A 24,764-nucleotide genomic window follows, 5' to 3' on the forward strand; every position below is an offset into this window, starting at 1 on the left:
CAATCTACAGAATGGCAAAAAATATTTGCAAATGATGAGACCATCAAGGGCTTAATTTCCAAAATATACAAACAGCTCATACAACTCATACAACAAAACAAACACCTCACTCCCCATCTCTCCAAAGAGGAAATACAGATGGCCAAAAGGCACATGAAAAGATGCTTAATACCACTAATTATTAGAGAAATGCAAATCAAAAATACAATGCGGTACCACCTAATATTGGTCAGAATGGTCTACATTACAAAGTCTAAAAATAACAAATGCTGGAGAGGGTGTGGAGAAAAGGGAACCCTCCTACACTGCTGGTGAGAATGTATACTGGTGCAGCCACTATGGAGAACACTATGGAGGTTTCTCAAAATAAACTAAAAATAGAATTACCATATGATCCAGCAGTCAGTCTCACTTCTGGGCATCATCTAGTATTTGCCAAGGGGCAGCGGGGTCGTGGAGGGGAGGGAGTGGGAGGTTGGGATTAGCAGATGCAAACTAGTATATATAGAATGGATAAACAACAAGGTCCTACTGTATAGCACAGGGATATATCTTAAATATTCTGTGCTAAATCATAATGGAAAAAGTATATGAAAAAGAATGTATGTATAAACCAATCACCCTGGTTTACAGGAGAAATTAACACAATATTGTAAATCAACTATACTTCAACTTAAAAATAAGGAGCTTGAGAAGAAAGAAGTAAACCTGTCTTTGTGTGCAGATGACATGATTGTTTAAAGAAGAACTCCTGGAACTAACAAGCCCTTGTAGCAACATTACAGGATACAAGATTAACTTACAAAAAAGTCAGTCACTTTCCAATATACTAGCAAAACAAAGAAACAAGGGAATCTGAAACTAAAAACCTCTCTTTCTGATGTCATTCATATTATCACTTAAAAGAAACAGCCAACATAATACTAAAGAACAACAAAGTTGGAGGACTGACACTACCCAACTTTAAGACTTACTAAAGCTACAGTTATCAAGATGACATGGTACTGACAAAAGAACAAACAGGTTATTAGAAAAGAATCGAAAGCCCAGGAATAGCATACACAAGTACAGTCAATTAATCTCTGACAGAGGACAAAGGGAATTCAACGGAAAATGGACAGTCTTTTCATTAAACTGCTGGAAAAACTGGTTATCCACATGTAAATACTCATAGAAAAAAATGAACTCCCAATGGATCATATACCTAAATGTAAATTCAAAACCAAAAAACTTCTAGAAGATAATAAATGAGAAAATCTAGGTGACCATGGGTTTGGAGATGAGGTTTTAAAGTGTAACACCAAAACCACAATCCATGAAGAAAGAGAATGGCAAGCTAGACTTCATTAAAAAGATAAGCCAGACTGGGAGAAATATCTGTAAAACACAAACCTAATGAAGGACTATTATTCAAAACACACAAACAGAACTCTTAAAATTCAAGGTAAGAAAATAAGAGAGTCCAAAACGCAAATTAAACAACAGTGTGCTATGATTGATTCATGTTTATGTATAGCAGACACCAACACAATACTGTAAAGCAATTATCCTTCAATTAAAAACAAAAACACCAACACTGTGATAATGTCACATACCTGTTAAAAAGGCTCTAACCAAAAATTGATGACATCAAATACTGGTGAGGATGTGAATTAACAGAACTTTCATTTTATTGTTGGTGGGAGCAAAAAATGCTACAAGCCAATTTCGAACACAGTTTGGGAGTTTCTTACTGAGTTAATATAGTCTTAACCTATGATCTAGCAATCATGCTCTTAGTTATTTTAACCCATCGAATCAAAAACCTATGTACTCAGAAAAACCTGCACATGAATGTCTGTTTACAGCAGCTTTAAACTGGAGGTAACCAAAGTGGACCTACATACAAAAGGGCTTCCCTGGTGGCTCAAATGGTAAAGAATCTGCCTGCAATGCAGGACACCAGGTTCAATCCCTGGGTTTGGAAGATCCCCGGGAGAAGGGACCCACTCCAGTATTCTTGCCTGGAGAATTCCGTGGACAGAGCATGGCGGGCTACAGTCCATGGGGTCAGAAAGAGTCAGACACGACTGAGCAACTAATACTTTCACTTTCTTTTACACACAAAAATGAAATGAGCTATCAAGCTAAAAGACGACATGGAAAAACCTTAAATGTGGATCACAATAAACTGTGGAAAAATTCTGAAAGAGATGGGAATCCCAGACCATGTGACCTGCCTCTTGAAAAACCTATATGCAGGTCCAGAAGCAACAATTAGAACTGGACATGGAACAACAGACTGGTTCCAAATAGGAAAAGGAGTACGTCAGAGCTGTATATTGTCACCCTGCTTATTTAACTTATATGCAGAATACATCATGAGAAACACTGGGCTCAAAGAAGCACAAGCTGGAATCAAGATTGCCGGGAGAAATATCAATCACCTCAGATATGCAGATGACACCACCCTTATGGCAGACAGTGAAGAGGAACTAAAAAGCCTCTTGATGAAAGTGAAAGAGGAGAGTGAAAAAGTTGGCTGAAAGCTCAACATTCAGAAAACGAAGATCATGGCATCTGGTCCCATCACTTCATGGGAAATAGATGGGGAAACAGTGGAAACAGTGTCAGACTTTTTGGGGCTCCAAAATCACTGCAGATGGTGATTGCAGCCATGAAATTAAAAGATGCTTACTCCTTGGAAGGAAAGTTATGACCAACCTAGATAGCATATTGAAAAGCAGAGACATTACTTTGCCAACAAAGGTCCATCTAGTTAAGGCTATGGTTTTTCCAGTGGTCACGTATGGATGTGAGAGTTGGACTGTGAAGAAAGCTGAGTGCTGTTTGAATAATTGATGCTTTTGAACTGTAGTGTTGGAGAAGACTCTTGAGAGTCCCTTGGACTGCAAGGAGATCCAACCACTCCATTCTAAAGGAGACTGGTCCTGGATGTTCTTTGGAAGGAATGATGCTAAAGCTGAAACTCCAGTACTTTGGCCACCTCATGCGAAGAATTGACTCATTGGAAAAGACTCTGATGCTGGGAGGGATTGGGGGCAGGAGGAAAAGGGGACGACAGAGGATGAGATGGCTGGATGGCATCACTGACTCAATGGACGTGAGTTTGAGTGAACTCTTGAGAGTTGGTGATGGACAGGGAGGTCTGGCGTGCTGCAGTTCATGGGGTTGCAAACAGTCGAACACAGCTGAGCTACTGAACTGAAATGAAGTAAAAGAAGCCAGTCTGAAACAGCTAATACTGTATGATTCCACTTATATGACATTCTGGAAATGGCACAACTAGAGACAGTTAAAAAGATCAATGTTTGCTAGTGATTCAGGGCAGAGGGATGAGTAGATAAAGCACAAGCAACTTGTTAGGACAGTGAAATGATTCTGATACTGCAATGCTGGATCTATATTATGCGTTCATCAAAATCCAGAGACTAGTATAACACAAAGAGTGAAACACAATGCAAAACACGCAAAACACGGAGAACTCAAGCAGCGCTTACTGATGTGCTTAACAGGAAGGGAATTACCTGCAAAACACAAGAATACTGAGGGTCCATTGTTTCTTTACCTATTTGCAAGTCTTACTTGTTTCCAAATACCACAATGGTTTAGTGACAAAAGCGGTTTAGATGTCTGGTTATCACTGGCTGTGCCATAAGACATAAGCCAGTCTTACTCTTTATTTTCTCTACCTTTACCACTTTTTCACATATTAAATTATTTGAACATGAAATGGATGAAAAAAGTGGAAAGTGTTAGTTGCTCAGTCATGTCCCACTCTTTGTGACGCCATGGACTCTAGCCTGCCAGGCTCCTCTGTCCATGGAATTCTCCAGGCAAGAATACTGGAGTGGGTTGTCATTTTCTTCTCCAATGAAATGGATGGATTTTTCTAAAAACAAGCCACAAATTTACAAAGAAAAATTTGAACATGTTTCCAGTGTTCAGAATATGAAGGAAATCTACTGTTTTTTATCCCGGAAGATTCCAACAGAGCGTAATCAATCTCACATATTTCACGAAAAACACGACAGGGCAGGATGTTCAGACTGACAGTGAAGAAAGAGCAAGTCACATCATTCAGTGTTTAACAACGCTTTTCTGTTCTGATCAGGTGAGCCAGCTTAAGAAACACACAATTATGAGAATGAATCCTTGCCTCCATCAACAAACAATAGCTCGGAATAACAACAGAAGGAGAGTGTGCTCCACAGTGAAAGCTTTTATTTCATTTCCAACTCTTGTTAAACAGGGCTGCTTAGCTGACTTTCACTACAAACTCAAGTATAAATTTGCTCTCCTTGTCACTATAATTAGATTTTAATTTTAAAAAAAGGAAGTCCATACAAATATCTACTGCAACATACAAACCTTTCATGTTATGTGCACATTTTTTTCAGTTAAGAGTCTAGTTTGTATTTTTGATCTAAGTTTTAAAATCTACCAGGTTGCAATTTTTTTAAAACTACACACTAGTGCTAATATAACTAAGATTATTAGAAAAGAAAAAATGTAACAAAATTTTGATAACTGATTAACTCTAAGGTTCACAGTATTGTCCTGTTTACTACTGTATGTTTAAAAAATTTCCAAATATAAAGAATTAATTAGCAGTGCTCACCTTTTATCTAAAACACTTACAGCAACCAGAAGCTAATTTACTTACAGTTTACTCCTGGAGCTATTGTTTCAATTACACACTTTCGTAATTTATTAACAATAATTTCTAAGTGCAAAAATCTTTACATAGAGAAGAAAACCAAACACATAGTCCAGATAAACGCTACTGACTGAGCATATGTCTCCTTGAGGACCCGTTATCCTCTCCCTCTTCCTCATCTATTTAAAATGAAGCCAATACCCTCTACTACAGATGGGTCTTGGAGGAGGAGATGATGGATATGAAAAGAGCTTTGTGAAAAATGAAAGCGTGAGTTCTATACAGATAATCATGCTTACTCTCAGGTAGTTACAATTACCTTTACGTCGTTGTTTCCCACAGCAATTCCTATTTCTGCCAGGTCTTTTAGTAAAGATGCCATCATCTCTGCTGCTCTTTTTTTCTGGTGGTTGGTCATTTCCTTAAGTTTCTGAAGCTCAGCATCTATACTTGCTAAACTTGCCTAATAGAACAAAATACAAAAGGTACAGTGAAATCTATTAAATGAAAGATCAACTCAAATTTTGACAGGTATTTTCATTCAGTACTCACAAAACTATTATTTTCTGCTTTCATTTTCTTGAATTCTCTACTGAGTTCTGGGCTAGCTCTCAGCTCAAATTTAAAATGTATTTTAGGCCTAAGAGGACTATGGAAAATAGCCATATTGTAGCTCCATCAAGAGCAGTTTGTATTACTTCACTAAATTTTTGAGATTGGATGTTTTCTACCTAGAAATGGAAAACTTTCAAATTAACTAGATTTGGTTTTCATTTATTACCTTTGGAAACAGTCTAAGAAAATATATGTTAGTATGGAATTGCTAAGTCTTCTAGATGGCTGATAAGTTTTATCTGCTTTTTATATAGTATTTAGTTTCTGAGAAGAATTCACCTGATAATTACTACTACTTTTATACTATGATACATGCAATTATCCAGGAGACAGTGAAGTAGCATTACTATATGAATTTAATTACTATAATTATAAATTTAAAATAGTAGTAGCTAGCTTACCAGCAACAAAGTCACCACAATTTTGAAAATTCAACTGAATCTGGCTGCTTTAAAACTGTTAGTTGTGTCACAGATCATATACTGTATTTTAAATGCAAGTTACTGACTTTTAACCAGTATCTTTTAGTAAAGATACCATTGTTTCAGCTGCTCATTTCTTCTGGTCATTTCCTTAAGTGTCTGAAAACCAGCAGATTGTGAGTTCACTCAGTTTGATCTACAATATACTACCAAGTCCAAATTACCAGACAATATCTCTAACAACTGAACAGCAATACTCAAGTATATAAAAAGATGCAGACCACTTCAGGGGTTTCTAACTCCTTACCAATACAGTGCTCATATTAAAACTGGGACACAAACAGAATAGTCATAAAGGCTGAAATCAGTGGCTAAGAACCAACTTACAGTTTACAGAGTTTTAAGAAACTCCTATCATTTGTCCAAACAGAAATTAGGTTTGCTAATAATGCAACTCAGTTAAGAGTTATAAAGGTATTTTGATTTCCATGGTATTAATTATAACTTCAAGCTAAATGTAACTTGGGAGATCAAAAAGGGAAAAGGAACTTCTCCAGGAGCAGAAAGGCTTTCAAAAATGTCATTTCATAGCACTGATTGCTTTCCTTTTAAACACTTGATGTGACAAGGAAACAACTAGTGAACACTGATCCTATGTCCAACTTTAAATATGATTTCTAAACAAGAAGCCAGCATTAACAGCAAAACTTTAAGAAAAAGAGAGCTCATCCACGGTGATGCTCAAAGTATCGCAGAAGCAGTCACAGTTGTATACTATTTCTGGCATCACTACCAGAGGGCAGGGATTCTTGCCTTATAGTGATGAAAACAAAAATCTTCATTTCCTGGGGAACCATGATGAAGTTATTACACTGTCCCAGAAGACACTGGCCCAGGTATTGGAAATTTAACAGTGAACAAAATGTAAGTTACGTGAAGTCATATATTCTGCTAGTTTGCTTTTTGTGCACATTTTAAAAATCATAATTTGAACAGTTGGTTAATCACTTTACTGGGCAACTAGTAGTCAACTTTTTTTTCTTTGAACAGTAGAATAATATCTGGAGTAGCCAATATGTAGCCAATTGAAATATCACTTTAATTACATATTAACAGACCTTTAGAAACTAAAAAAATAACCCTCTTCCTCCACCTTAAAGCTTCATATATAGGAGAAAATAAAGTTGACACTTGAGTTTTTGAAGAATCGATGTTATCAGTCTTAAGCTTTTACAGAAATAATTTACTCAGGTAACTTTTCAATTAAGAATACTTTACCAAAGTATTAAGAAAAAAAACTGTATCCTACCGATTTCTGATTCAGTTCATCACTAAGTAATTCATATTCCTTAGTTTTGTCTTCAACTTCCTGAGACTTCTGATCATAGTTGACAGCAAGTTCTTCCAGGGCTTGTAAAACTTCCTTTACTTCTTCCTTAGAGGCATCATTTTCTGCCTGAAGGCGATTCAGTTCAGTCTGCATATTATCTTGATCTCTTCTGGTAGATGCCAAAAGCTGTAGGAAGGAATAAAAATATCTATTTTATCCAAAGAACTGAGTAACTGGTTTTTAAAACATACACAAGTTAAAAAAAAAATTTTTTATTTTTATCACTTGCTCACCAAAAAGGGAATGAAATGTGGACATTACTATACATGGTAACATTTATTCATTCAACAGATTTACTGAATACCTACTGTGTGCACATTCTGTGCTCAACACTGTGGGAGATGGAAAAATCTAGTGGAAGACAGATAAACAGATGAATGCAATACAAACTGAAATGTTAGAGCCATAATGGAGACAGGACATGACAAAGTGCTTGGTAGTGTAAGGAAAGGGGATATTTCTGGATGGGTATTCACGGAGGAGGTGGCTAGAATAGGAAAATTATTGTCAGCTGCACTCTAACAGAAAAAGACACACAAGGCTCCTAACCATGCACAGAAGAAGAAAGAAATGAGTAGATGCTTTAAAAGTTTAGGTTTTCTCTGGGCAACAGAGGGTGGCATCTGAGCTATGTCTGAGGAAAACATGGTATCAGCAAATAAAATCTAAACTGGAAGAAGCCAAGAGACTCTTAGGAGGATACTGAGATCATGTGGGTCAGTTGCTTTCAAGTAGGGGCATCTGGAATTTGTAGTTTTCTAAAGGGGCAGAGTGCTAATGGCACTTAGAAGTGGGAGCCAGGGATGCCAACTGTCCTGTAAAGTGGACAGAACAATATAAATGAAGAATTATGCAAATGATACCAGTGCCACTTGGAGAAACAATGCTACTAGAGTAAAAAAAAATTAGATGATTCAACCAGGATTAATCTGACTGATGGTAGACATCTCCTGGGCTTTCCTTGTAGCTCAGCTGGTAAAGAATCCGCCTGCAATTCAGGAGACTTGGGCTCAATCCCTGGGTTGGGAAGATCCCCTGGAGAAGGGAGAGGCTACCTACCCCAGTATTCAGGCCTCAAGAATTCCATGGACTGTATAGTCTATGGGGTCGCAAAGAGTTGGACACTACTAAGTGACTTTCACTTTCACTTTTCAGACACCTCTTACTGAAGTTATAAGTCTTTGCTCCAACCCCCAGAACGAACTTCAAACAAAGGACCACTTTTCAATTATCCCCCATTCTTAAATTAAAGAAATTGGGGAAAACTATGAGACCATTCACGTATGATCTAAATCAAATCCCTTATGACTATACAGTGGAAGTGAGAAATAGATTTAAGGGACTAGATCTGATAGACAGTGCCTGATGAACTATGGATGGAGGTTCGTGACATTTTACAGGAGCCTGGAATCAAGACCATTTCCAAGAAAAAGAAATGCAAAAAAGCAAAATGGCTGTCTGGGGAGGCCTTACAAAAACCTGTGAAAAGAAGAGAAATGAAAAGCAAAGGAGAAAAGGAAAGATATTCCCATTTGAATACAGAGTTCCAGAGAATAGCAAGGAGAGATAAGAAAGCCTTCCTCAGCAATCAATGCAAAGAAATAAGAAGAAAACAATAGAATGGGAAAGACTAGAGATCTCTTCAAGAAAATTAGAGATACCAAGGGAACATTTCATCCAAAGATGGGCGCGATAAAGGACAAAAATGGTATGGACTTAACAGAAGCAGAAGATATTAAGAAGAGGTGGCAAGAATACATAGATCTGTACAAAAAAGATCTTCACGACCTAGATAATCACAATGGTGTGATCCCTCACACTCACCTAGAGCCAGACATCCTGGAATGTGAAGTTAAGTGGGCCTTAGGAAGCATCACTATGAACAAAGCTCCTAGAGCCAGACATCCCGGAATGTGAAGTCAAGTGGGCCTTAGGAAATATCACTACGAACAAAGCTAGTGGAGGTGATAGAATTCCAATTCAGCTATTTCAAATCCTAAAAGATGATGCTGTGAAAGTGCTGCACTCAATACGCCAGCAAATTTGGAAAACTTAGCAGTGGTCATAGGACTGGAAAAGGTCCGTTTTCATTCCAATCCCAACAAAAGGCAATGCCAAAGAATGCTCAAACTACCACACAACTGCACTCATCTCACATGCTAGTAAAATAATGCTCAAAATTCTCCAAGCCAGGCTTCAGCAATATGTGAACCGTGAACTTCCAGATGTTCAAGCTGGTTTTAGAAAAGGCAGAGGAACTACAGGTCAAATTGCCAACATCTAATGGATCATCAAAAAAGCATGAGAGTTCTAGAAAAACATCTATTTCTGCTTTATTGACTATGCCAAAGCCTCTGACTGTGTGGATCACAATAAACTGTGGAAAATTCTGAAGGAGATGGGAATACCAGACCACTTGACCTGCCTCTTAAGAAACCTGTATGCAAGTCAGGAAGCAACAGTTAGAACTGGACATGGAACAACAGACTGGTTCCAAATAGGAAAAAAGAGTACGTCAAGGCCGTATATTGTCACCCTGCTTATTTAACTTATATGCAGAGTACATCATGAGAAACGCTGGGCTAGATGAAGCACAAGCTGGAATCAAAATTGCCGGGAGAAATATCAATAGCCTCAGATATGCAGATGACACCACCCTTATGGCAGAAAATGAAGAACTAAAAGAGCCTCTTGATGAAAGTGAGAGAGTGAAAAGCTGGCTTAAAGCTCAACATTCAGAAAACAAAGAATATGGTATCCAGTCCCATCACTTCATGGCAAACAGGAGATGGGGAAACAGTGGCTGACTTTATTTTGGGGGGGCTCCAAGATCACTGCAGATGGTGACTGTGGCCATGAAATTAAAAAATGCTTACTCCTTGGAAGGAAAGTTATGACCAACCCAGACAGCATATTAAAAAGCAGAGACATTACTTTCTCAACAAAAGTCCGTCTAGTCAAGGCTATGGTTTTTCCAATAGTCATGTATGGATGTGAGAGTTGGGCTATAGAGAAAGCTGAGCGCCGAGGAATTGATGCTTTTGAACTGTGGTGTTGGAGAAGACTCTTGAGAGTCCCTTGGACTGCAAGGAGATCCAACCAGTCCATTCTAAAGGAGATTAGTCCTGGGTGTTCACTGGAAGGACTGATGTTGAAGCTGAAACTCTAATACTTTGGCGACCTGATGCAAAGAGCTGACTCATTTGAAAAGACCCTGATGCTGGTAAAGACTGAGGACAGGAGGAAAAGGGGACAACAGAAGATGAGATGGTTGGATGGCATCACTGACTCAATGGACATGGGTTTGGGTAGACTTCAGGAGTTGGTGATGGACAGGGAGGCCTGGAGTGCTGCGGATTATGGGGTGGCAAAGAGTCAGACATGACTGAGAGACTGAACTGACTGCCAAGTAAGGTAAAATGAGGGTCCAAAGTGACAAACTAGAGAGAAGGAACCTGAAAGAAACAAGATGAAAGTGAAGATCACAGAAATGAGAAACAGGTCAGGGGAGGGTAGAAATGGTAGAGTAAAAAATAATCTTATTCACTGACATTCTCATTTCTATGATAAAAATCATACCCTAAAGTATGAATTCCTAAAAACAAAGCCAATGTGATTCAGAAATAAGTCTTTTCTTTAACAATCCCTTTGGACATATATCAGTGTTAAAAGTGTTTTTTATACTCCTTCCTTCATCATTTCCATGTGGAAATACTTTTCATAGAGGGAGGGGGAACCTAAGGTTACTCCAGTCCAAGGATCAATAAGAAGTGTTTGGGGGAGAATAAGACAAAGTAGCACTGTACAAGGAAAGCAAAAGACAGAGTTGAAAACCCCAGGAGACGTATATTAAAGAATAAATGTAAAAAAGAGAAAATCATCCTCTCCCCTCCAGTTAGACTTAACTCAAACTTAAAAACCCCAAAAAACCCAACCCCAAAAAGCCCAAAGAAGTCAATCTTTGCTTCTGTCTGTATGATGTACTGCTCCCATAGGATATCCACGGTGAAGCATGGACGTACTCAAAACATTTTTAAATGTACTGGAGTATGTTCTGAGCTCTGTAGATGCCTTCACCTTTTAAGTGACAATGACAAACTATACAGCTTTTCTGGAAGCAGTATTCAATTTACCTCTTCCTGATCCAGCATTTGTGTCTTCAGTTTTTCTACCAATTGGCTCTGTTGATTAATTTCTTCATCCTAGAATTTTCAGTTACAAATTAACAGAATAGCTCACAACCTGGTTCTGTTTCCTAACACAAACTGTAAGATTACTACCCACTCCCCAGTATTTCAAAGTTGTTTTCCCCAAATTGGACATAGCTTATTCTAATCTCTTATCTTAGAAAGATGTTGAAGCAAATGGAGCTTCTTTCAATTATCAGTAACTGTAACATCCTTATCATACAATAAGAAAAAAAGCTTATGTTTATGAAAGTTATTCACAAAATACTTTAAATGCTAAAAATAATAAACATGTTTAAAGCTATTACTGAAAATAATGCCATGCAGCCACTTCAAACCTACCTACCATCCCTGTTTAAAATACATTAAAAACATCACCTACTAAGAAAAAATCAAAGACAACATCAGAACAATTTTTTCTAGTCTTTTTACTGTTGTTTTGCCCATCCTTTTTATTTGCTTCATAACTGTGCTATTTTTCATGCTACTGATATCATCAAAGTAGAAGATAGTATTTCCACTTGATTCTGTTCCCTCAGTCTAATCTCTTGCATCATTTTTATCATTAGCGCCACAGAGAGCAGATTCTAAAAGGTCATTTCATTAAGACTCTCCAAGGACTGCGTCAAATTTCCTTTTGAAAGTTCTTTTAGCTTAAAGAGAAGGGGAAGAAAGGTATGCCTTATACATAGTTTCTGCATAGAAACAGAAACTGTCATTTTATATTTTTTGTTAATACAATGACGTTGAGAAAGTTAACAGAAACCTAGGAATATGTACATAGGTCATGATGACCCATTAATACTGAAATTAGAAAATAAAAATATGTCAATAATGTTCTAAAACAAAATAGAACACAAATACTTCCCTTGTCATCAAGTTGTTTGTACAGTTTAGCAATTTCTTCTTCACACTTTCTTCTTTCAGCATCAGTAAAGTTTCCAGTAACTCCAATTGTGGCTGCTGGTTTATCATTGGTAATAGTAATATCCTTATCCACTGCAAAAGCTTCCAAGTTGGCTTTCTCTTTGTCAAACTGTTCATCAACAGGCACTGTCTCTCCTAAAATAAGACAATAGAATGGTTAATAAAACCCATCTGTTGAAAATTAATTTTAATTTTATTCAATTTCAGCAGCTCTTATAAACTTTATCTGCTCAGTCCCTGAGATCTGAAAAGTTGGAATTATCTTTGACTGTCCCCTTTATCTTCTAAAGCCAGTCATCAAATCTTGTATTTTTAATTGATTTCATCCTAAGCTAAACATCTTGCCATCTTGAGACTTCAACAGCCAGCTAGCTGGCCTCTATGCCTCTATTTATTATTCCAGGTAAAAATCAGAATTTAAAGTAAAAGATTTTATTCATTTTAATTTGATGATCCCTGCTGCTGCTGCTGCTAAGTCGTTTCAGTCGTGTCTGACTCTGTGCGACCCCATCCATAGACTGCAGCCCACCAGGCTCCGCCGTCCCTGGGATTCTCCAGACAAGAACACTGGCGTGGGCTGCCATTTCCTTCTCCATGATGATCCCTAATATGTTGTTATTTTCATTTATATCAGAGTCTCAAATTTATAAAATAGCTCTGAATCTCTATTCCACAAACTCTAAACAACAAATTCAGTGATTACCATTACGCCATCGGTTGAGTTCATTTTCAAGCCACTGAATGGTGTTCCGGAGGGTCTTATTTTTTTCTTTTTCTCTTTCATACTTCTTTTTCCACTGTTCTGCAGTTAACTCTACATTGACACAAACTGTGTTCTTAATTGTTTTGGCCCTAAGACAAGTAGTTGGGGGGAGAGGGGAAGAATGTGACTTAATTATTTTCAATTGATATCTATATCTCTGTAGTATAAGCAAATGTGGCTAGGTAATTTAACTATTCTTATCTAGTTATCTCTGACTAAATTCTAGGAGCTGTACTTAGTATAGTGTTTATTCACAACCCATTAGACTTGGGTCAGTTGCAACACCTCTGAATAGCTTAAAAAAAAAAAAATCAGCAACCTGATAAGAAAAAAACACATGGGCCCATTATTTTTCCAACTCACTTGTAAGGCAGAATTAAGAAAAGCAATTATCAATGACAGTCAAAGTCATCATTATTGATTTTCCTCGGCTAACCACCTCATATAGTTATCCCATTATTTGAACAGGTCACGTATGTCAATAGGCTTAACATACAATTATATTCCCTCAGGTTTTTGCTTTATTATCTGATTCAAATGTTTGTTTTAATACTGAACTGAAGCTTCTCACATAAATCTGACTCGAGTTAACACGTGACTTGAATGTTTTCTAGCACACTAATAATACATACTGATTTGAATGTACCTATCCTGAAACTTACCTAGATTTAATAAATGAAATGCCTATCTACATTTAGACTTTATATTTTCTGAACAAAAACAAACCTCTGACCAAACAGGAGTGTAGATTTTGTTTCAGATTCATTGTACGATGATGGAGAGCAGCAAATTACAATAGTGGTTCTACAGTTCCCACCTAAGGAATCTTGAAGGATTCTTGTCATTTTACTATCGCGATATGGAACATATGTCTACATATAAAAACAAACAAAAAAACCAATGAAGACAAATGGGTTTCTGAATAATAAAATATGTTGTAGTTATTAAAATGGGAATTAGGATATACACACTAATACTATAAAATAAATCCCTAAAAGACAACTTATTTATACCTATTCATCCAGTGAATCCCTCTCACTCACATGCACATGTATGTATGTTATCTATGTTTAACTTCCCATTAGATAACAGGGAAATAGGAAACAAGTGTACTCACACTACCCTCAGCCAAAGCAGAAATGACATTTCCAAGAGCAGAAAGGGACTTGTTGATGTTCTTAGCTTCATCCAGCACAGCACCTTCAGCACCAGTTTTACTAACCTATACATAAGATTGCAAAAGAATAAAACAAAATTGTTTCAGTGATTCTAATTTTCTAAAACGTTCAGAGGTCATCAATAACTAGTAAAAAAGAAAAGGGAAAGCTTCTAGACTTTGTTTGCCAAGTATTTAGTAGTAGTAGTGCAAGTCACTCAGTTGTGTCCAACTCTTTTTGTGACCCCATGGGCTAGACAGTCCATGGAATTCTCCAGGCCAGAGTAGTGGAGTGGGTAGCCTTTTCCTTCTCCAGGGGAATCTTCCCCACCCAAGGATCGAACCCACATCTCTCGCATTGCAGGCAGACTCTTTACCAGCTGAGACACCAGGGAAGCCCCAGTATTTACTCTAAGCTATCAGTATTTATCAAGTATGACTCTTCTGAGACCTTGGGTTTTTTTGCATGACAAAAATGGGATTAAGGAGATACCAAATTTTATTTTTAGGTGTGCTCATGAAATTAACCTACTTACATGTAGGTTTGTATTGACAGCTTACTAATTTGTTAACCCCCTTTGATGCACTGGGAAAACGAAACTAAAAAATTTACTAAAGCACAATGTTGATGTTGTGATGGTTAGAGAGAGACTGAATTTATATATATCAATTTTATATAAGCAAACTTGCTTCTATTAAAAAAATGTAAAATACATAAAGGTAACAGAATAATATGTCAGCAATGATGCCTGAAGAAGCAGCTTCTCAGTATTTGCAAAATTAGAGACAGACTTTGAAGGACGTGTGTAAGATTTTTGTGTAGAAGGGAGCAGGTATGTTATTTTAATCAGAAGAAAAAACAAATCAGCAGAACAAACAACAAAAAAAGGTCACATAGGTCAGTATTAAGACATCTGAACTTATTTTGATTTTGACATAAATCAGAATCAGATTGTATAGGACTACAATATAATAATTAAATAATCCTCCAAAAGGAGTATGGCGAAATCCAAAAGGATTCATTAATGGGCAGTTTTTAGAGGGAGGTCTTTGTCAGTGTGAATAAAATAGACACCAAAAATTAGGAAAAGGATACCTAGTAAAATTCTTAATGACATACATTCAACACATTATCAATAAAGCATACACCTACGTCAAAGATAACACTTATTGGCAGAATTGGATTATGGCCTAAATGACAGTAATTTGCAATGACAAGACACTGGCATAAATGCTTATAACTCTCAAAAATACTACCAAACCCAGTTTGACACACATTTTCAAGATTTAACAATGAAAAATACATAAGCCCAAATCTGAGCTGAAGTTCATTTAAAATGCTTCCATCAGAATATAAAGATTTTACCTTTTCACTACCAGCTAAATCCACCAGATAAAGTTTTCCACTCAGCTTTTGTTCCGTTTGCGTGTTCTCTTGTTTTACATTAATAAGAAATATACTGTGACTCCTAGAGCTATGTTCATTCATATCTACAAAGAAATCACACAACCAAATATCAACAAACAAGGCTTTCCCTTACTAATAATTTGTAAAGCATTATTTCACCTAAGAAAAATCAACTTTAAAGCAGTCTATGCGTTAACTAGTATTACTAAATATGCCACTTACTTGTAACTGCTACATGTCTGTTAGATTTTCCTTCATCTATGGTGTCCATAACTTCATCTGGACTACATACAAAACGCTCTGTACATCCCTATAAAATAAATTTTTAAAGAATGTCACCACCCTTTAAAAAACATTATTATAGGGCTTTTCTAAACATTCTGAATTATACCTACCTTTACATAGGGAACTCGATTTTTATCTTCATGAACTGAAAGATTGGTCTTTGAAACTGAAAAAGAAAAATAAATAATATTAACATTTTCCTAACTGCTAACAATGGCTGTGAAATAGTTAATTCAATTGTTTCTTGCTTCTCTCCCCATGCAGCCTAATAACAATGAACTTAAAAAAACATGAAAATATCACTGCAAAATCAAGAGCCTGTAGAACTAAGACTTATACAGAAGTTTAGGTCCAGGCCAACCTCTGCCACTCATATTCTGAAAATAAGAACACTAAATCAGACTGGTTCTGTGGTTTGCCAAGGATAAGGTGTCTGACAGCTGAGAAAAGACAAGAGCACAGGACTCAGGCTCTGGAAGTCCAGTCCAATTGTCTAATTACTACCTATAAAGTGCCCACAAATATATGCTTTAAATAAGATAAAATGGATTCAATTAAAACTTTGAAAGAAACATTTTTCAATGTTTCCTGTAATTCAAGTCAGATTCATCTAGGTTATTGAGAAATGGTCTCACATTTACAACTAAAAACAGTAACTTGAAGAGCAAGAATTCAACTTACCATCTAACAGGTCCCTTATCTTATCCAAATAAATCTCAAAATATGAAACCTAAAGGGCAGAGAAAACAAAGGGGGGCGGAAATCAACCACTTAAAATTACAAAGTAATTTATTTACTTATTCATCAAATATTTATTCCAGCCTGAGTGCCAGGTACCAGTGCCAGGGACAACTCAGCTACAGCTCATATTCTGATGGGAAGCCTTAAAATCACTCAGCTCTTTTATGTAACTAAAGTGCATTTTCCACTAGGTATCTTCATCTAAAATTAGACTCATTAGGTCTAATTAGTCAGAACTTTTGAGCTTTGTACCAAAACAAACTCCTTTATCTTAAAGAGGAGGCAGCTAAGGCAAGAAAGACTTGGCTTACTCCATTACTATGTCAGAGGAAGGGTCTGAGTTTACTAATTCTAATAATCTTTCAACTACACCTGCCCATAATTTTTAAAATATTTTTTAAAGAAAAAATATTGAACAGAATTATTCTAGATATAAAATAAAATACCACCTTTCCCCAATATTTTACCTTAATATGAAATTCCAAATTTTCATCCATGGAGTAAATATAATTAAAAATATCTTGCACTATTCTTGGAATAATTCCCATGCCTTCTGGATCATGAAGTTTACCCTAAATAGAAAATAAAACTAGAGTTCCTAAATAAACAATAACATACAAATTAAAAATCAAAACTTTTAATTTACAATTCATAGTCAAGAGAGGATAGGAATTCTAATTGTTGCTATTTTTTTGGTGAAAAAATGTGGCTGTACAAATACCTAAAAAAACCCAACTCAACTGTTAGATATTTTGGTAAGTTACATATAAATAATGTACGCTAATCAGGTTACCAATTGATCTTAGCCTTTTCTTTAATCATTAGATTCAGATGATGCAATTTGTGAATAAACACATTCCAGGAAAATGTTTGTGAGTTGCTCACCATTTAAATCTGCATCATTCTATCTACTTCAAGTCAAATTCATCCAAGTGCTAACAATGTCTTTGTTACCTGACTTTAACATGATGAAAATAAATATGACTCCAAAATAAGCAATCACTTACTTTACATATCTAGAATGCTCAGATAAATGATAAAAGCAGACACTCTGTAGCAGAGGCAGGTTATAGGATGTTTTCTAGAAGCAAAGCTTGAGCAGGTTTACATTCATTATTAATAGCAGCGCTGATAATTTTGGAGCCCTTATTATCAAAGAGGGACAAGTACCTGGCTAGAGGTTGGGAAATGAGACAGATGCAGAGACACGACCAAGGAGAGAAAGAAAAACCTAAGTGCTCCAAATAGAACTGAAAACACATAAACATTAAACATTTCAAAATTCCTCATTATAAGGTGACAGAGAATTCTTATTTAATTCTAAGACATGCACAATTTTGTGGTTATGTAGATAAAACAAAGCTCAATATGATTTCATATATACAATTTCTATTCAAACTCAGGAATTGATTAGATTCTAACCATGTTACTCGTATATAATTTGTATGAGACAAAGCAGTAAAGGGTAAATAAAGCTGTTTAAGCATGATAAAATGTCACAAATAATGAATGAATACACTGTATGTGCTGCAAACTACATCCAAATACTGAGTAAAAAACATTACCTCCATTGTGTGTGTCTTCCCAGAGGATGTTTGTCCATATGCAAATATGGTTCCATTGTAGCCTTCAAGTACATCTATGAGAAAATGAGAGATTTAATACACAGGCGGCCTTTTTTCCTTAAGCAAGACCATTAAGGGAAATTAGTAAGAATATATAATAGTAATTTTCTTAGTGAGGATTCACCTAAGGAATTCCTTTCTCTTTAGCCCAAATTACTGTCTATTGTCAGTAAGAAATTTTAAATTCCATTGCTTATAATCATCTCTCCTGTCAATGTACATCTTAGATGTCAATGCAACAGTATTCTACAGCTTTGCATGACCTAAAAGGAAAAAAAATGCTCTGCCAGTTTATGTACAGATATGAACTAGCTTTTAGAAGGAAGACTGATCAGTTGCCTACAGGTGGTTAAAATCCACAATATTCCTCATTATACAAAATATAACAAGCCCAGTCCCATCTCAAAGTCAATTATCAGAGAGTTTCTATGGAATTAAAAAAAAAACACCACACAATTTTTTTTTCTAGCCCTTTGTGTACCCCAAGACCTACCATTAACATTTAAGTAGCTTCTTTTACTAGGCTAAGGAGTAGTGGTGGAATTTGAGTGTGCAAGGTGACTTCTGGTTTCCAGTTTTGGGGATTCAGTTTGTTGGGGACTTTTTAACCTGTTTTTCCTTGTTTTCGTAAAAAGAAAGGTACTATAAAATCATATACTATTTTAGAGGAAGCCAAAGTACAAACTGAGGCCTCTGCTGGAAACTAGCAGATGGTAACAGTGGAAAATAAATTTGTAATGAGCAAGCAAATCCTTGTCTTTTTTTAAGTTGACTATTTATAAAAAGAAAAAAGAAAAAGAAAAAAAAGGTCCCAACATTGGTCACGACTAACTAGATATTAGATTTGCTATAGAAATATTTATTTATAAGAAAAAGAAGGTATTAGTACTTCTCTGGGAAGATCTTAAGAGATCTCAAACATTTGAAACTTTCATTCAGTATCTTTCCAGTTTCATGAAGAGAAGCATAATAATTTCAGGAATTACAGTTAAAACAGATTAAGATTGCAGTATTTCTGTTAATAATTCTGAAGACAAAATCGTCTGGGCTAAAGAAGAAGCACTAGACCCTTTCCAATCTACTTCTTATATATATAACTGATCTCTGTATATCAATGTCACACCCTCTGCAAAAGATCTTTTAATCGCTCACACAAAATCTAAGGATAAACTCCAAAATTTTGGTAGATCTATACATGAATGTTCATCCATGCTATGACCCAATTACCCAGCACCACAATAACTACTTAATAAATACTGGTAGGTGAATGAATAAATGACTTTCCTAAGATCATATAAATAGCGTATGTCTATATGATATTAAAAGTATATGTGTTAGGTGAAACATATTACATGAGGGCTTGTAGGATAATGTACGCAGTATGTTTGTATTTGGGACTTTAAGCAAAGCTTAAATCTTTTATATGATAACAGAGATTATAGAATAGTCAATCTTTAAATGTTTACTGAAAACTATAATCTAGGCTCTCTGTCCTGGGAGCAAGGGATAGAACCAGGATTAGCTGATTTATAGAGGCACCAGGCTATCATTAAAGTAATAACAGTGTTATCAATTAGAAAAATAATCCCTTCCTGCCTACCTCCAAATCCATTCCTGACTTTTGCTTTCTAGAGTAATTTGTCAATGTTTTTTATAAAAAAGTGTAAACATACAGAAAAACAATGAATTTTACAGTGAACAACCCTATAATCAGTACTAAGATTCTATCAGTAACATTTTATCGTTTTATTGTTTGCTTTAATCATGTATCCATCCACCCATTTTATTTATTCAATGTATTTCAGAGATTTTAGTACATTTCCATCTAAATACTCCAGCATGCATATACCACTGGCTAGAACTCAATGTTTTGCAGTTTTGTTCTTCAGAGGTAAAATTTACATACAATGAATATTTTAAAAGTATAGACCTTTAACAAACACAAATAAAATATTCTTCTCTTTGAAAACCCCAGAGTATGAATCTATAAGCAATAAAATTAGGCACCTTTGGAACTGGCTCTTGTTTGCCTTTTCAACTCTATCTCCCATTATCCTTCCCCTCACACTGTTTTTATTGGTAAAAAAAAATGGCTGAATCTGACCATTTCAGATGGTTCAACATCATAGTCATACAACAGTGTATGTCTTCCCTCAACACGGGTGATCCTTTCCACATGTGGACAGTCTTAGCCCACAGGCATCTGTATGGGGAGCACACCTCACTCTCCTTCCTATTCCTGTGCACCCTTGAGACTAGCTTAGGCTTTAATCCGGGTAAGAGTCCCACCCTATGTGTTCTTGTAGCACCTACATTTTATCATAATAGTGACCACTGTCTTCCTCATGAGCCTATAAAATCCTTGAGGCCAGGGCTGTTTAACTCCTAGCACAGTGCCTGGCACTTAGGATGAAGTCAAATACTTGTTGAATGACTATTATTAACACTAAAACAGAGAATCTCTCTCACCTTTCTGAAGAGTCCCGCCCCTCTATACTTTTGCCTTTCTTGTGAGAAACAGATGGAGGTGGAACTATGGACAAATAATACTTTCATACTTTGTAAACAAGAGAAACACACTTAGCAAGTCAGGCAATAGCTTACAACCTCATAAAAGTCACTTAATCTCTCTGAACTTCAGCTTTCTCATCAGCAGAAATGTCTGCGCAGGGTAAGGCTGCGAGCATTAGAAGTCATATAAAATTATCACTGCTAGCATTTGAAGGCATCATGTGTCACGTTCTATGCTGTTCGGTCGTTAAATCACGTCTGACTCTTTGCCACACGTGGACTGTAGTCCACCATGCTCCTCGTCCGTGGGATTTCCCAGCTAAGAATATTGGAGAGGGATGCCGCCTCCTTCTTGCAGGGCATCATCCAGCCCCAGGGACAGAATCTGCAACTCCTGCACTGGCAGGTGGATTCTTCACCACTGAGCCACCAGAGAAGCCCGGAGGCTCTAATAATCTTTCATGTATTAATGTATTTAATCCTCACAAAACTCTATGCGAGGCACTATTTTATTCCCATTTTACAGATGAGAAAACTGAGAAACTGTGGCCTATAGTTCCACAGCTAGTAAGGTAGAGCTGGGAGGCATTCTAGCCAGTCTTGGCTCCAAAGACATGCTCTCTTAGCTACCACACTACACTCTCAAGGAACAGAGGAACCAAAATAAACACATGGCAGGCTACATCTGGAAAAATTAAAATGGATACAGTGGCAGACAGTCCAAGGAAGGAAGCTATGGTGGGAAACTAGGGAGTTGGAGGAGGCCTGGTAAGATGCCTGGCAAACAGCAAATGCTAAATAAATGACAACTACTTTACACCAGGAAACAACGGGTAGATATCACTCAGGTTCAGAACTCAAGAGGATGCAAGTGGATAAACCATGTTCAAAAGAAAAAAAAAATTATCTAATGAATCTACAAAAAGGAAAAGGTTATAGCCCTACACATAAGCTAAATACTTATACGTAAATTTATGAAACAACGCAACCCTGGTGGACGCTGAGGGACACAGAGAACACTAGCTGCTCTCACCTCACACCTGGCAGCTTGCTCCTCGAGTCCACATCTCAGGAGAAACACCAGCTCACCCAACAGAGTGTTGATCCCTGCCTACCAGTTTCTAACCATGGCCCTCTACTTGATCTGTGTGCCAATGAGTGTCCCAAGTCCAACCTGCCATGATTTAACTGATTTTTCTGTTCTCACACCTCATCATTCTCCCCGACCGTGTCACTCTCCTTAAATCTATGTATTTATTAGAAACTCCACCTCACTTGTATCTTGTCCAGGACAAGTCCTACCAGCTACTACAACCAGGCTCCTCCAAAGTGGTAGAGAGTTTCTGGGTGAAGATAAAAGGAAAATGTCATAGCCCCATGCTATCTTTCTATAAATTACAAAGCTGGCACACGGACAGAGAGACAGAAACCTTCCATTGTAACTTGTTTGAAATCTAATTTTATAGAGTGAAAGTATCTATATAGGTTATGAATTATCCCAAGTTCAGTTGTGGCTAAGTAATTATCCTTAGTTCAGAGTGAACTAAGAAAGTAATTTCTTTTCTTAGAGGATAAAGGAAATGAACAGCAGTTGCTATCTGTTATATTGTTTACTTCATACCAGGTCCTGAGTGAAGACCTTTATCTTTTTAAATCTTTACACTATGCTTATTATAGAGGAAACAAAGATTTGGAAAGCTTGAGGGACTTGCCACAAGTCACAAAGCTAAATAGTGGCAAAGCCTAGACTTCAACCTCAGTTTGTCTGATTCCAAAGCCTGTGCTCTTAATCACATTGCTAAGAAGGGAACTGCCATTCAGAACTCGGTTCCAAACAGTAAAGTAGAAATCTTCTGTAAAAGGTAAAAAGTAAAAGGGATCAAAATGTTGAGGAAAAGGACAGAGATTAAAAAAAAAAAAAAAAAAGAATGAAGTCATCTTAAGAGTTGTAAATAGTAATGAAATAGAATATAAGGTAGTAGAAACAAGTATCCTACATGTCAGGACAACAGACCACAGAGTTCTGAGAAAGCAGGTACTGAGAATGTACAAAAGAGATAAAATCACTAGAACAATGTGAGAAAGGTTAAGCCCGGGATAAGCGAATTTTACAAAAACAAAAACTAAGGCCCTAAAGAGAGCTTTTAAAACGTTCAGAAAAAGAATAATGAATGAGTAGACTTGCAATGCCTAAAAGAGATGACTATGTCAGTAAACAATATAATATGTATTACCATTTTCTACAACATCATCTGCAAAATGAACAGAAAAAACACTGCTAAGAGGGAGTTTGGGATTGAGGTGGGTAGGATGGTCAAAGAATGGTTTTAAATGAGCTCAAGTATCTAGTTTTAAGAGAATTACATCCCAAGGACAAACATTTCACAAAAGTCACAGAGAACAGAGGTAAAAGAAGATGACTAACTTGCAAATACTACACTCATTTTCAAAAAGTGAAAAACGATGGATTCTGGGAACAGCAGACAAGTACACCAAAATTTCACTAAGGAAAGACTATGGCTGAACTAATCTCATTTACTGTTTGGTCACTCAACTAGTACGTGAGGAAAAACCAGTCATGCACCATGATTTCAAAAAAGGATTCAAGCTTTCCATCATATTTTTGAGGATATGTTGCCAAGCTAAGAATTAGACAAATGTACAGGTAAGAGAATTTTAAGTTAGTTAAATAACCAGTGTGATTAAATAACCACCAACAGCCATATTCCATTTTTAGAAGATTAGGCTAAAGACCACGGTCCATTAAGCATTTTTAAATGATTCATAGTAATACTTTCCAAACTCCAGTGTGCTTAATGACCTTAAAAAAAAAATGCCTTCAGTATCCTTGACACTGTAACAGATTTATCAAAACAGGCTGATAGCCAATTTAGATCCCTAGTAATACAACTGTAAGAACAAAATTCAAAATAGGATTATGAGCTAAAATGACAGAACAGAATCTGCACTTTAAAGGCTTGCATGCAGATTTTAAAATCTACAATACTCAAGTGCAGACTGGGTCTAATGCTGGCTGGAGCAGATATGAAAATGATTCATACATTTAAACTGCCCATGAATTCATGAATCAATAACTTTATATTATTAAAAAAAATAAAGTAATCTTATGCTGTACTGATGACAAAACTACACCAAAATCAAAGAATGTAGCATAATTGCGTCCCTGACAGAGAGATCCATCTGGAAAACTATTTGACGCTTACAACGAAAGATAATGCTGTCTATTCCTCTTTCTTGCAATTGTTTACAGAATCCCAGTTAATTCTCCCTCCTGTCCACCATCTCACACGGATCCCATTCCTGCTGTAACCCTTGGTGGTTTCATGTATAAGTAGTGAGTGATCCCATTACTAGATGTCCGTGTACTAGATGACGTCCTGGCCTCTCAGATCCTTACCCTAACTTTCTCCACGGTCTTATCCTTTTCACCTTTAGATGCCAAGTCCATGGTCACACTCCTTTCACTACCAACTGCACTGCCTTCCAAGCATCAGGTGCACTGCCTTCTGAGCATCAAGCATTCATTTCCTTTTACTCCTTCTATTACCCTGATTTCAACAAACCTTTCACTCCACTGAGACTATAATTTTACCACCTTTTTTCACTGTCCCATAGTAAATCACCCCCTTCCCTAGCAACCTGCATCCTTCTCCCCCTCAGCCAGCTTAGATTCCACAGTTCACCATTAGCATCACTCTCCTGACTACATCTGCCCTCCTCTCCTTCTTGTGTACTTCCTGGCAAACTCACAGGGACTGGGTAAACCCACAACTGGGTAAACTCAACTCTCTGGCAGCTAACCTCAAGTGCGTTGTAAATGCTACCTGGCAATCTTGCCACATCTCCCTAATCCATTCACTTCCACACTGCTAGATGACTTCATACCTTTTCCTCACACTTCCTAACCCATCCCCCCTCTCTGTTAACAACTCTGTTCCCTGTATCAGAGACAAAATGGAATTAATATGAAATGAACATTTTCCTTCCATCACAGGTATGGACCTACTTCTACCCATAAACTCTGTTTCCTCCTGTTACTGGATGAAATGTCTG

General features: G+C 36.7%; 1 protein-coding gene across 4 annotated transcripts in view; it reads right to left on the reverse strand.

Moving 5' to 3' along the window:
• KIF5B (kinesin family member 5B) overlaps nucleotides 1-24,764 on the reverse strand; it is a 47,265-nt gene that overhangs the window by 14,172 nt on the left and 8,329 nt on the right. For all 4 annotated transcript variants that reach the window (XM_040248048.1, XM_040248049.1, XM_040248046.1 and 1 more), the window contains exons 3-15: nucleotides 18,120-18,193; nucleotides 17,022-17,126; nucleotides 16,495-16,543; nucleotides 15,924-15,979; nucleotides 15,751-15,838; nucleotides 15,487-15,611; nucleotides 14,082-14,186; nucleotides 13,691-13,836; nucleotides 12,905-13,053; nucleotides 12,143-12,336; nucleotides 11,221-11,289; nucleotides 7,007-7,213; nucleotides 4,980-5,123 (exon numbers count right to left, since the gene is read on the reverse strand). In XM_040248048.1, the coding sequence (XP_040103982.1) occupies nucleotides 4,980-5,123; nucleotides 7,007-7,213; nucleotides 11,221-11,289; nucleotides 12,143-12,336; nucleotides 12,905-13,053; nucleotides 13,691-13,836; nucleotides 14,082-14,186; nucleotides 15,487-15,611; nucleotides 15,751-15,838; nucleotides 15,924-15,979; nucleotides 16,495-16,543; nucleotides 17,022-17,126; nucleotides 18,120-18,193 (1,511 nt within the window). The remainder of the gene's footprint in view (nucleotides 1-4,979; nucleotides 5,124-7,006; nucleotides 7,214-11,220; nucleotides 11,290-12,142; nucleotides 12,337-12,904; nucleotides 13,054-13,690; nucleotides 13,837-14,081; nucleotides 14,187-15,486; nucleotides 15,612-15,750; nucleotides 15,839-15,923; nucleotides 15,980-16,494; nucleotides 16,544-17,021; nucleotides 17,127-18,119; nucleotides 18,194-24,764) is intronic.

This window comes from Oryx dammah, unplaced genomic scaffold (assembly GCF_014754425.2).
Source record: "Oryx dammah isolate SB20612 unplaced genomic scaffold, SCBI_Odam_1.1 HiC_scaffold_10, whole genome shotgun sequence".
NCBI lineage: Eukaryota > Metazoa > Chordata > Mammalia > Artiodactyla > Bovidae > Oryx > Oryx dammah.